This window comes from Petaurus breviceps, unplaced genomic scaffold (genome assembly GCF_028583685.1).
Source record: "Petaurus breviceps papuanus isolate PSGF00001 unplaced genomic scaffold, PetGlider_PUasm1.0 90847, whole genome shotgun sequence".
Taxonomy (NCBI): Eukaryota; Metazoa; Chordata; class Mammalia; order Diprotodontia; family Petauridae; genus Petaurus; species Petaurus breviceps.
The window spans coordinates 23,339,807-23,353,522 of NW_027187360.1; the positions used below are offsets into that span (position 1 = coordinate 23,339,807).

General features: G+C 41.2%; 1 protein-coding gene across 3 annotated transcripts in view; it reads right to left on the reverse strand.

The window, feature by feature from the left end:
• NKAIN4 (sodium/potassium transporting ATPase interacting 4) overlaps positions 1 to 13,716 on the reverse strand; it is a 124,070-nt gene that overhangs the window by 26,684 nt on the left and 83,670 nt on the right. For all 3 annotated transcript variants that reach the window (XM_069072590.1, XM_069072587.1, XM_069072589.1), the window contains exon 4: positions 5,846 to 6,043. In XM_069072590.1, the coding sequence (XP_068928691.1) occupies positions 5,846 to 6,043 (198 nt within the window). The remainder of the gene's footprint in view (positions 1 to 5,845; positions 6,044 to 13,716) is intronic.

A 13,716-nucleotide genomic window follows, 5' to 3' on the forward strand; every position in this document is an offset into this window, starting at 1 on the left:
AGTTTGACTGTAATGTAAAACAGAGAATGTGAGGGGCGGTCATGTGTAATCAGCCTGGAAAGATAGGTTGTAATCAGATTGTAAAAGGCTTTAAAAGACAAAGGAATCTGTATTTTATCCTAAAAGCAATTGGAGCTTGAAGCTTTGTAAGCAGGGCAGAGGCACAGTCAGGCTTGTATTTTAGGACCATCAATTTGGCAGCTTTGTGGGGGATGGATGAAAAAGGGGAAAGGCTTAGAGGTAGAAGTCCTATTAGGAGGCTCTTACAAAAGTCCCAGCAAGAAAGAGGTCCTTGTGGCCTGAATTAGGGTAGCTGTGGTGTGAGCAGAGAGAAGGACATATAAGCAGGAGGTTTTGAAGAGTTGGGAACAATAAAACTTGGGAACTGATTGGACATGAAGAGGGCAAAGCAAGAGTAAAGAAACATGGATGTCTCTTAGGGTGCCAAAAAGGATAACTAGAGGAAAGGTGCTGCCCTTGGAAGACACAGGAAAGTTAGGAGAAGGGGTGATTTGGGGAATTGTGGGTAGGAAAATGAGGGGGTTTGGAACATAATTGAGTTTGAGATGCCTATAGTGCATCTAAATTCATGGGTAGGGATAATGGCTTATTTTTCCTGTTTACTCTGGACCTAGTAAGAATGACCCCACCTATGACTTGCCAATGATTTTATCGAGATAGTTGTTTCCTAACACCTTGAACCAGAAGTCCCAGGGCAGAGGTTAGGGGTTGTTAAAAGACTTTCTTCTCTAGGCAATACTTCTGCTGGCACACAACCAAAAGTGATTTGGGTTGTTGATTACAAAACAGATTAGGATTTGCATAAGATCTGGCATACTAACTACACACTTATTTGAAGACAAAATATATAGTACTACTGAACAAGGCAGGAGACTGATGAGATCAAGGTTGGCCACACGCACTATGGGGTGCCCAGCCAGCATGTCAAGGCTGGTTCAAACCTAGTCTGGTACAGTAGACACAAAGGGGAATACTGGAATGATAGAAGAGACCTTGGTCAAAGTCAGTCTGTCCTCACAGTATAAGTAACATATAAAATCATAGTTCATTTTCTTAGGGAGCCAACATTTCTGACATGGTCTAGAGTTGGACAGCAACATCAGATCATGGATCTCAGGTAAACCTTTGTTAACTCAGTATGTACCACCATTCCAAGAAATGAATATAATTCTTTTTCTTGGCCTATTGACTGAGAACAAGGCTCCACAGAGTTCTAACCTAATATAATTAGAGCCGAAGTTTATATACCTTGTGATTTACAAAGCACTTTACACTCTTCTTTGTTTCATTTTATTTTTTGGAGACAATTGGGGTTAAGTGACATGCCCAGGGTCACAAGGCTAGTAAGTGTCCGAGATTGGATTTGAACTCAGGTCTTCCTGACCACAGAGCCAATGCTCTCTCCACTGTACCACCTAGCTGCCCCTACATCTCTCATCTAAGTTTCATAGGCACCACAGGCATGATTATGAGCCAGCATTGTATGGTGAAAAGAGTGCTGGATTTAGAGTCAAAAGACCTGGGTTCAGTCCTAGTTCTGTTACTTACTCACTACTTGTTTGACTTGGCTTTTATCACTTAAACTTTCTGTGCCTCATTTTTTCATCTGTAAAATAAGGGGTCTGGATTAAATGGCTTCAAAGCTCTAAATTTATAATCCTAGATCCTGATTCTAAAGATATAGATTGTTCAGTTGGTTTTCAGTCATGTCTATCTTTTCATGTCCCCATTTGGAGTATTCTTGGCAAAAACACTGGAGTGGTTTCCATTTTCTTTTCCAGCCCATTTTACAGATGAGGAAACTGAGGCAAACAGGATTAAGTGCCTTGGTCAGTGTCACCCAGCTAGTAAATGGCTGAAGCCAGATTTGAACTCAGGAAGATGAGTCTTCCTGACTCCAGGCCGGGTACTCTATGCACTATGGCACCACCTTGCTGCCCAAAGATGTAGATTTGAAGTTTCAGAGAGGTTGAGTGACTTGCCCATAGCACATGGACAGAAAATGTCAGCAAAATTAGAATTGAGATTTTTGTGTTTTTTTTTTTTAGAATTGAGGTTTTTACAGACTCAGAGTCAAGCATTCTTTGCATGTTGTGGTGGGACTGGGAATCAGAAGATCTGGAGAACCCAAGTTCTGTGACTGATTGGCAAATCTCTTCCTCTGTGTGAAGCCCAGTTTCCCTATCTGTAAAACAACCCTCTTTGGATTACATGATGGATAAGGTCACTCTCAGCTCTAATATCAACTAACAAACATCTCTTAAAGTGCCTACTATGTGCCCGGCATGGTGGGGGAAACATACAAAGGGTAAAACAATCCCTGCCCTCAATATACTTGACTTCTAGCATTCAATACTGTTTAAGAAAGAAAACCCCTGACACATCAGTCACCCCAGTGCACTCAGGGTTAAATTCCTCTGCCTGCTGCTTGGTGTCACAGTGTCACAATTTAGTGTTCCCTTCCTCCCTCCCCCTCCCCCCCCCATTCACAAAAGCTAGCATCAGCACTGAACACTGGGCACCTAGTGGCACTCGATGTATTGAATGAAAGAATGAATGAATATAGGGGGACTTGCCGACAGCTGAAGCAAGATTCCCTACCCGCCCCCCTCCCCTTCTAGGGTGCAGCCATGAAAAGGGAGAGAAATAAAGCAGAGATTGCTCAGTGGGTGTAAAGCAGCCTGACTGCCCCCAGGGAAAGAGGAGGGGGGAAGCCAGGCTGGAGACAATGGGAGCTTTTTATCGCAGGTGATTTTACATGCAGATGACAAAGAATTAATTAACAGGGAACATTTGGGAGGCCAGATCACTCCCAGACCCCAACACAAAGAAAAGAAAAATGAGAAACTAACAGCGGAGATGGCAACCTCATCAATGTAATGAGCAGGCTGCCGCTTCAATGTCTTTTGCATCACCAGGGATGGAAACTGTCTGATTGTCTTGCAAGACTCAGGAAGACAGTGGCTGAGGAAGTTCATGGGGAGGCATCCAAACCCCCTACTGCGGTAGCAACTGTCTGCTAATTCCTCTCCTTATCTCCATTATCTTCCCTTCCTTTTAACCTGGAATCACACTATGAGAAATCCCACAACCAGGAAACTTGCTCTCCTCTAACAGTCTTCGAAAGCACCTTCCTGAAAGGGCTTACGTGGAACTGAACCTACCATGCACTCCTCAAAACTGAAGAAGCAATGCTTGCTGGTCGTGGTGGAAGAGCGTTCTAGGTTGAGTAGATGACTCTTCCTAGATTCACCATTTTGTAGAGTAATCTTGAATGTATCTCTTCTCTTGGGTCTCAGTTTCTCCATTTAGATTTCAAAAATCTGCCCTTCACTCTACCTTCTTTGATGAATTATTGCCAGAACAAACCAGAAATCTAAGTGGCATTTAAGATCTTTATAGAATAACATCAATTGTCCTTTTGCTATTATTCATTTTGAAATACATGAGGTTTCCCTGTGCAATTCTCTGTTTATTTCTAAAAAGTATTTTCATTCTTGCATCCCTGCTCTCCCCAAATTGTCATTCATTGGCTGAAATTTGAAAGCTAGAATGTCCTACCTCCCAAGCCTCCCATTTTATAGATGAGGAAAAAGGGTTCACGATTTCTTATTGGTTTAATCAACATTGCCATTTCATCTTTCTTGGAAGTGTAACTAGGGTTCCTCTGATGGAGGCCAGGCTTAGGCAGAGACAGGTGCCCCTGCAGAGAGGGGCTCAGTACTATTAATGCAGCACCTGCTTTCCATAAATAAAGCTGGTCACTGTTATATTTAGATTCCCTGCTCCCAGGAACTCCGGGCTGCCTGCCAGCCTAAAGGCATGGTGGAAATAACACCCTAGGCTTAGCTGGGCAGGGCTGGCCTGACCCAACCTCCCTTCATTTCCACCAGCCTAAGGCCCCCAGAACACATACTGGCTGTTGTCTCTCTGAACTCTCTCTTTCCTGCACAAAACAGCAGGCATCAGCAACCATAGCTGTTCCTAAGTGGCTAGGTAAAGTGGTGTTAAACTGGGGAGTGGCAGAAAGAGATTGATGGGAATGTTGAGAAAAGTACAAGGCCATACATTCCATAATGAGAAAAAAGAATCAGGAGGGAATCCCAGAATGCTGGTCAGAAGGGACCTTGGATTTTGCTCATTATTTTTTCTTTTCTCTTTTTTCCCTTTAGAAAAAAAATTCTTTGTTACATGGGATGGCTTTCTGGGAGGGGGATGGATACACAAGGAAATTAAGGAAATCTTTTGTAAAAACAAAAGATATCAATAAAAATGTATTTTAAAAGATAAAGAAGAAGAAATTGACTTGTCCAAGGTCATACAATGAATTCGTAGGGATGGGGAGGAGAAAGAGATGGTAGAGATGAAAGGGTGGTGGATTTGAAAGGATTGTTTTGTTAAATTCCTTGTACTCTAGAGAAGTACAGAATACTCCATTGTCAATTCAGACTATCCCTCATACTCAAGGATCACCTCTGAGAAATACTGTTATCTCCACCATGACTCTTCGGTAGGTTGGTGAGAATCCAGTCCTCTGTAACCACTTTTCCCTAAGACACCAGCTTCAAATCTATGAAACCCTTCCACTTAACTTTAAACAACAAAAATGAATGCTAAATAATAACAATAAATGAATGCTACATCAAAATAAGCCATCTAACCCTATTTGTGACATATACCATAGATTTCAAACTCTCTGCAGGCAGAGAGCACATTTGCTCTATAATGACCTAAAGAGTGATAAATACTATGAGACTTTTTCATGGTTGTGAGGGATTAGGAAGAAAAAGGATTAAAACTTCAAAAGAAAAATAAAGTTCAAGCTTTTATTTTATATTTGTAAAACTTTAGTGATCTGAAAAGATCATAAGAATCCAATTTGAAACAAATTCAGGGTAAGATACTCTTATCGCCTCAGAATCAGTTGCATTGGTCCTGAGTAAGCCAGGCCATGGTGCAAAACGCTCCAAGCATTCCCATCAGTCTACAAAAAGGTCAACAAGGCAAGTTAACACCTAAGCCAGTAAGCATTTTACCCACTGCTCCTGCAAGAGGTCTAACCATGAAAATTTCTCTATTCTCAAGCTACAGATTGGGATTCCTCTGGGATCACCTCTATCATTTAGAAAGGTGTAGTAGGGAGGTAACTACAGGTGTGAATGAATGAAGAAGTTTTAACCTGCAGAAGAAGAGAAACGGGTAGGACCTGATGGCTGACAGCAGGTGTTTGAAGGACTAGCATATGAAGAAGGAACGCCACCTTGTTCTAACCCTTGGGGATGAATTAGAGCAAATTAGAAGCAACAGGGTGAAATCATAGGGGAGGTAGACTTTATATGGATATGGAAAATCTTCCTAAAAACGAAGACTATCCAAAAGCACAACATACAACCTGAAAATGCAGGATCTGAAAAGGTGAGGTTTCTTCTACCCCCTACTGGAAGTCTCTGAGCCAAGGCCCAGTAATCACTATTGGGAATGTTGTAGAAGAGATTCCTGTTTAGTCAGTCAATAAACATTTATTTAGTACTTACTAAGTTCCAGGCACTGAGCTAAAACACTGGGACTACAAAGAGAAGAAAAGATGGTCCCTGCCCTCAGGGAGCTCACAGTCTAATGGAGACACAACAAGAAAACAACTAGATACAAACAAGACATTTATGGGAAAACTTGAAGATAATCAAAAGAGGTTAGGCACTAGTATTAAGGAGCCTGGGAAAGGTTTACAGGTCAGACAAGATGACCTCTAAAGACAGCTTCAATTCCAAGATTCATGTCCATAAAGTAATAGCAACAGGGGTCTGCATGGTTCTGCTCTACTCACCGCCACCAGGATCTGGAAGGAGCTATGCATGACCTCAATGTACCGATACTCCAGAGTACAGCCAATCACAGAGACATAGGACTGACTGTCCAAGCCTGCAATCCCAGCTGCTGGGGCTTCCTTCCGGACACAGCCTGGCCCATTTTCACTCCACCATGATTGGTGCTGGGAAATATTGAAGGTCAGAAGCTCACTGTCCTAAAAAAAAAAAAGGAGAAGGGAGAGGAAGGAAAAGTTGTGGTATAAACAGAAATTGGCTTATTCTTGTCCACTGGGGACTAGATATGGATTAAACATTGACAGTCTATTTAAGGACTGTACCAAATACCAAACTGACTGTTTTCCCCATCCTGTGTATTAGCTTAGACCCTACTTTCTCAGGAGCTCATTTGGGACTCATTCTATTTACATATTTAGGGCACAGGTCACACACATTAAAAAGCAAGGTCTACTAGCAGGTCCTCAACAACACTCAGCTTCAAAGGGTCATAATAAAAAAGCAAATCAAAACTTACACTAGTCCTCCCCTTCCACTTCCTCATAGTGCTCACAGACGAGGTTTTCTGAAGTACAACTCTGATTACATCTCCCTTTCCATCTCCCCTTCTCCAAACTTTCAGTAGCTTCCCATTATCTACCCAATAAAATCCAAATACTTTAGTCTGGCATTCAAGACTTTCTATAGATTTGGCCCCAAACTGTCTATTGTTCCCATCCATTCTGGTGTTACTGCTTGGAAAGTCTTTTTCTCCCTCCTAAGACTTTTCTGCATATTCAGATTTATTATCTCTGAGCCTCACATTAACCTTTGTGACTATTAACCATTAGAGTCAAATGACTTTGAAATACTGACTTCTAAGATTATCAATATCCACTCAGTGAAGGCTCCTTGAGAGATCTAGGCCTTTGTTATGCTTGGAGGCACTTTTCTTCATCTTCTCTCAGGTCGACAGTATCAACAAAGTGGCTCTATGTGTGTGTGTGATATAATGTATTCATTTATCAATATATTTATTAATAGCATGGTTATTAATAAATATAAGACACATATATGTATATGTGTGTATGTATATGTATACACACATAGGATTAGGAGGATTTTCCTCAGGTAACTAATGGAAATCCTTCTTAGCAGTATAAGTACCTTTACTCAGAGAAAGGGATAAAACGAACTGATAAATCTTCCTACTAAACCTGTTCCTTCCCCTAGCTTACTAATTCCTGTTAATAAAATCATCTTTCCAGCTATATAGGCTTAATGACATTTTTGACTCCTTCCCCTCACTAATCCTTGATATTCTTTTGTTTCTATTCAGATTTTAGTTGTTCAGTCCTGTCTGACTCTCTGTGACACAAGAAGGGGTTTTCTCAGCAGAGATACTGGAGTGGTTTGCCATTTCCTTCTCCAGCTTATTTTACAGCTGAGGAAACTGAGGCAAATAGGGTTAAGTGACTTGCCCAGGGTCACATAGCTAGTAAGTGTCAGAGGCTAAATTTGAACTCAGGAACATGAATTTTCCTGACTTCAGAAACATGTCACCTAGCTAATCACCCCCCTTACCTTTCTCTAGCCCTCCCTCTTTTTGTTTCTGCCATCCCAGTATTTTCTGCATCTAGTCTCTCCTCTCCATTCCCACTCCAGGTTTTTCTCTTTCTTGTGCAATGGAAAGACTGGATTTGAAGGCAGAGGATGCAGGTTTGGGTTGTGACTCTGCCACTTACTCTCTGCATAATTTTGGACCAGTCACTTCATCTGTAAAGTGAGGGAGGTTAGACTAGATGATCTCTAAGGTCCCCTCCAAATCTACTTCTGCAGTCCTTCAATTCTTCTAATATTGTTCTTTCTGTGTCCAGTCTCTCCTCATCCCATCCATTTTCCACACTTCCACCTGAGTAATCTTCCTGAAACATGAATCATACTCCTACTCAGAAACCTTCAACACCTCTCCACTGCTTCACAAATAAAATAGAAACACCTGGTGCTGGCATCCAATGTCCTCTGCAAGGTCATTTCCTTCCCAGGCCTATCTCACTCCTCTTCAAAACCTCCATGCTCAGAGTCCAAATGGAAATTTCTCCTTCTTCTCTATTTTCTCCTTGCCTTTGTTCATGCTATCCCCCATCCTTGAAATGGACTTACCACAATCACAACTCTCATTTACTGAGGTCGCTCCCTTACTGCAAGGCCCAACTCAGTTGCTTTTTTCCAGGAAAAATAACTTCTTCTTGCTTCCCATGATGCCTTCTTTGATATCCCCCTCTCTTCCAAAATGATCTATCAAATTTCTCAGAGCATGTTGCCTGGACGTCTCCTTTGTAGGAATCTTATTCTTCCTTATACCCTATTTGTGTTCTTGCCTTGGCACCCCTCCAGGTCCTAGACAGCTATCAAGGCACCTACTTTTGTGTCCTCAGTACTTTGTACCATGTCTTATCCATAGTAGGTGAGTAATAAAATATTTGCTGAAAAATGGAATTAACTGACTGTACATCCTTTGCCCTGGGAGTGCTTAGAGAGAGGAAAGGTAAGGTTGTGTGGCACAAAGAAAAAGACAATGGACTTTAAGTCAGTGGGCATGAGTTCAAATCCCATCCCTGACACTTACTAGCTGTGTGATCTTGGTCAAACCACTCACATTTTTGAGGTTTCAGGTTCCTCACCTACAGACTAAGGACTAGATAGCATCAAAAGTTCCTTCAGCTCTGAATCTATGATCCCATGATTGGAGGAACAAAAGGGAGACTGAGATACCTTGACATTCACTGTTAATGTGGTTTATTGCCTATCCCGAAGCTGAAACTTCAGTCGATTGACCTAATCATTCAACAAATATTTATATCTTTATTCTAAAGGTAATATCCCTCTATAAAAACATGCATTAAAATATACAAATGAGAATAAAATCAATCAACAGATATTCACTTGCTCTTTCTACACGACCAGCCCTGTTCAAAAGAGCTGTGGGAGGAAGAGAAACCTAAGAAATAATTTCTTTCCTCAAGGAGGTGACAATTTTCTGGGACTGTCTTATACAAAGTAACAATACCAGTGATGACACTAGGAAAAATGTAGCCAATGAACATCACAGAATACAAGGCCGTAGGACGTCAGAGAAAGAAAGAATGGTCAGAAAAGGCTTTATGGAGGACATAAGACTTTGGCTGGACCTTGAAGGATTATTTTCCCCAAATATCTCAAACTTTGAAATGAAAAAACTAGCATCAGTCCCAAAGGTTGGAAGACAGAATTACAGCAAAGGGGAGATTTACAGTTAATGTCATGCAATTCAACTCAATTTGGCAAGAATTAGTTAATTAATACTAGGTGCTAGAATTATGAAGACAAAAAGAAAACAGTTATTATCCTCAAAGAACTTATATTTTACTTAGGGGTGGGAAACAATACATACATAGATAAGTAAATGTGAAACAAATGGAAAGTATTATTTCTTTAATTTAATTCTAATAATGTAACTAATGAAATCTAAACTTCAATTTAGATTAATTAATTTAAATATTCACTTAGTATGGGGTACAGTGGGGCTACCAGGAAAGATCTCCTATAAGAACTATACTTGAGCTAAGCCTTGAAGGGAATTAGGGATTCCAAGAGGTGAGATGAAAAGAAAGAACATTCCAAGCATAAAAGAAAATTTGCACAGGTCAGAGATGGAATATCACATACATGAAAAAGCATGTTTGGGAAAGTGAATAGGCCAGTTTGGCTATAATGAAAGTGCTATGAAATCAAGTATGGGAAATTAGGTTGGAACCAGATTATGAAGGTCTTGATATGCTACACAGAGAAGTTTGTATTTTATTTGGGACACAAATGAAATTTACTGCGCAAGAGATAACATGGTCCCACTTAGAATTTAGGAATATAAATTCAGCAGGTGGGAATTGAAAGAGGGAGAGGCTGAATGAAAGAAGCCTAGTTACGGATGCTATTTGCAACAAAACAGATGAGAGGTGATGTAGTGCCAATGCAATATTTACAGTACCTATGATCACGGTAAAGACTGTGACTATAAATATTGCATGATGCGCAATCGTTAAAATATACCAGATTCTCCAGGTAGAAGACAGAACTGAAGCATTTATTTAGATACCAGAAAACTGAATCCCAAAACCAGTAGGCCAATTCCATCAGAGTACCAAAGATATTCAGAAGCCATAATAATGCTGAGAGCCACAGCATCCTTCAGCCTTCCCACAAACCAATACAAGATCAATATCTACTCATGAGCCTATCTGACTCCTTGTCTGATCATCTTCTCTCTCCCACCATCTTGCTAGCTCTGACTACCAGCTTCCTGTGGCCTCTGCTTCCCTTCAGAAAACTCCTCCCACCACAGGCTCCATGTGATAACATTCAGCCTATTAGGGGACAGAGTTTACTTTCAAAGCAGGGGAGGCCTTCGAACTCCCCCCTAGCTCTATTCAGGGGCAGGGAAGATCTTCAAATTCCCATTCCCATTACATTTGGTCCCAAGATCTTTCATGTCCCTTACATATAGCAAAAGTACATTAACAATAAATGAGAGTTTAAGGATAACTGATGGAAAAACTGGTGTCAAAATAACTTTGCAACAATATAACAGGAATAATAGAAAAACTTTGCACATAAAACAATAGCTTAGGGTGGGGGTTTAGGCACAAGCATCCCATCCTTCCCCCCTCAAATGAATGGGGCTCAAAATCTTGGGGTAAGGGGCAAAGATCTCTTCTCCAAAGCTGCTTCAAGCTGAAATTGGATGTAGAGTTGTCCCTGCCCCAAGAGGTCCCATTTGAGAGTTCAGTTCTTTAGCTGTCTTCCAGAGCTTGGTCAATGTCAGATCCAGAAGGTCCCATTCGAAAGGTCAGTTCTTTAGCTGGCATCTGGAGCTCAGTTAATGCCAGGTCCAGAAGTGGTACATCACAGTCATGGACAGGGGTGACATCTGGCTTAAACAATCAGACATCTGCAGGTGGAGAGTACCAAACCTGCAGAAAACAAATCTCACAAACAAGTTTAACAGATAAAAAACCAAAGAGAGACAAATATTGGGTCAACCATGCTTCTGGAGTCCATGGATTCACTATCACAACTTCATTCACAGGAGAATATATGACACTGTCCTCCTTGCTCTATTCTAAAGACTTGATACACTGCCACAAGTTCAGCACATTGACCACTTCCACCTATCCTAGCACTTTCTTTAATCAAAGTCCCCCTGAAGTTATGGCAAACTTGGATACAATGGTTCAGGAGCATCTGTAGGGGCAGTTCTCACTTCTCTATTCTGTCTAACATCAAGCTCATTTTCTTGATATATTTTATAGAGTTCATTAGTTGAAATACCATCAATTTTTCTAAAATCAACCCCTGCTCTCAATAGAGCAATAAACAGTTCTTTTCTTGGCAATCTATTCTGAATTCAAATCCACCAGCTATACTCTTGTCTCTTGAGAAAATTTATCATTTTCCCATTCTCCTAAGTCACTTAGCTGTGAAATCTTATCCAGCACTTCTGAAAGAGGGTGCCCTATTTCATCAATTAATAGAGTCAGAAGTAGGTGCTTATAAGCAGGACGAGCTGTCTTCACCATGATATTTCTATGAGGAACAGCTAAGTGGATTTCATGATATGCATCTGCATCTCCAACCATGATAGCAGTTTTCATTACTTCTTCTTTCAACTTTCCCATACAGTCTTTAAGTGAGTACAGCATCTGTCTCCACTAGGCCACATACAGCAGGCTGCATTCTATTGTATCCAGCAGCAGCTAAAGCTAACAGTGGTTGCATTGTTACTGCCTGCCAAATGAAAGTCTCTACAAGCTAGCTGGACAAAAGGATTCTGGCAAATACTTATAAATTTCAAGCAGTCCACTCTATCATTACCTCCAGCAGCTCCTTCATCACTGATTCTTACCACCTAAGACACTAAAGATTCTCCCATCCTTTTGCTGAATCTGCTCAAAATATCCTGTTGAGTGAAATCCTCAAGTATCTCCTTGAATACTGCTTGCCCTCCCTGACTCTCCTGCCTTCTTCTCAGTATGAGGCGAGCTTCTCCCCTTGTAAAAGCTTCACCATGAAACAATGTATTGCTTAACATGGTATCATTCTGTATAACACATGGATTTTCCTGGGAGTTGTCATAGCAACTAGGTTCCGCCTCTACCAAATCTGTATGAACTTTCCTCCTGTTACTTTTTTTCTTCTTTTTCTGAGCCAAATTTACAACAGCCCTCTCTGCTTCCAACTGAGATTTTCCAGTTCTCTCTTCTACCTCCTGAGACTCAGCTTGCTCTTCTAAAGGAGGGCTTGAACTCTGGCACTTAGCCAACTCTTGTAACAGCCTGTCTCTGCTTTTACACGCAATTTGGTAGCCTGTTAGTAGAACCCAGCTTCTTCTATTCACTGCCTCCAGCTCTCTCCCAGGTTTTATTGGTATTCTTTGCAAACATGTTTCTAAATCTCTAGGTTCTCCCTGCTGTAGCCTCTGTTCCCAGTTTCACAGGACCCTGTACTTTTGGACCACTCCCTTGCTAGGGAGGCATAAGGCAAATCCTCCCATCCTGGGACAGCCATTTCTTCTAAATCTCTTCTACCTCCAACTAGAGAGGTCTGATATTTCGCAATCCCATCCCTGTCACCAAATGTAGTGCCAATGCAATATTTACAGCGCTCATGATCACAATAAAGACCATGACTATAAATATCGCATGATGCTTGATTGCAAAATATACCAGATTCTCCAGGTAGAAGACAGAACTGAAGCATTTATTTAGATACCAGAAAACTGAATCCCAAAACCAGTAAGCCAATTCCATCAGAGTACCAAAGATATTCAGAAGCCATAATAATGCTGAGAGCCACAGCATCCTTCAGCCTTCCCACAAACCAATACAAGATCAATATCTACTCATGAGCCTATCTGATTCCTTGCCTGATTATCCTCTCTCTCCCACCATCTTGCTAGCTCTGACTACCAGCTTCCTGTGGCCTCTGCTTTCCTTCAGAAAACTCCTCCCATCACAGGCTCCATGTGATAACATTCTGCCTATTAGGGGACAGAGTTTACTTTCAAAGCAGGGAGGCCTTCAAACTCCCCCCTAGCTCTATTCAGGGGCAGGTAAGATCTTCAAATTCCCATTCCCATTACAGGTGATGAGGATCTAAAAATAAGGTGGTGGCTATCTAAATGAAGAAAAGGGATCAAGGGCAGCTAGGTGTCATGGTGAATAGAGTACCGGCCCTGGAGTCAGAAGGACCTGAGTTCAAATCTGGTCTTAGACACTTGACACACTTACTGGCTGTGTGACCTTGGGTAAGTCACTTAACCCCTATTTGCCTTGCCTCCCCCCCCCCAAAAAAAAAGTAAAAAAAAAAAAAGAGAGAAGGGGTAAGATGCAAAATATGTTGTCAAGAAAGAATCTACAAGATTTGGTAACTGACAGATAGAGCTATGAAGGGGTCATGTGCCATGGACTTGGATGGCTTCAAATGCCAGGTCAGAAGAAATGGTTAAGATACTGAGTTCCATAGCAGGGAAGAGCCTCCTTCACCCATGGCTATGAAGACATGGAGGCTAGATTTTGACCAAAAGGTTGAGGCTAGAGAAGGAGACAGAATCAAACTTGAGATGATGATGTCTTTGGGAACATTAATAACAATAACAATGATGCCATTTCTGAAGGTCTTTATACTCAAGCTCTTTTCAAAGCATGTTCATCAAGATAATCCTCTGATCCCAGTGGTTAAAACACCATCATCCTCATTCAACAGGTAAGTTAAGAAAAGTTAATTGACTTATTCACACATTATTAAGAGGCCAGAGTTAGGATTTAAATGGAAGTGTCTCTGATTCCAAATCCTTCTA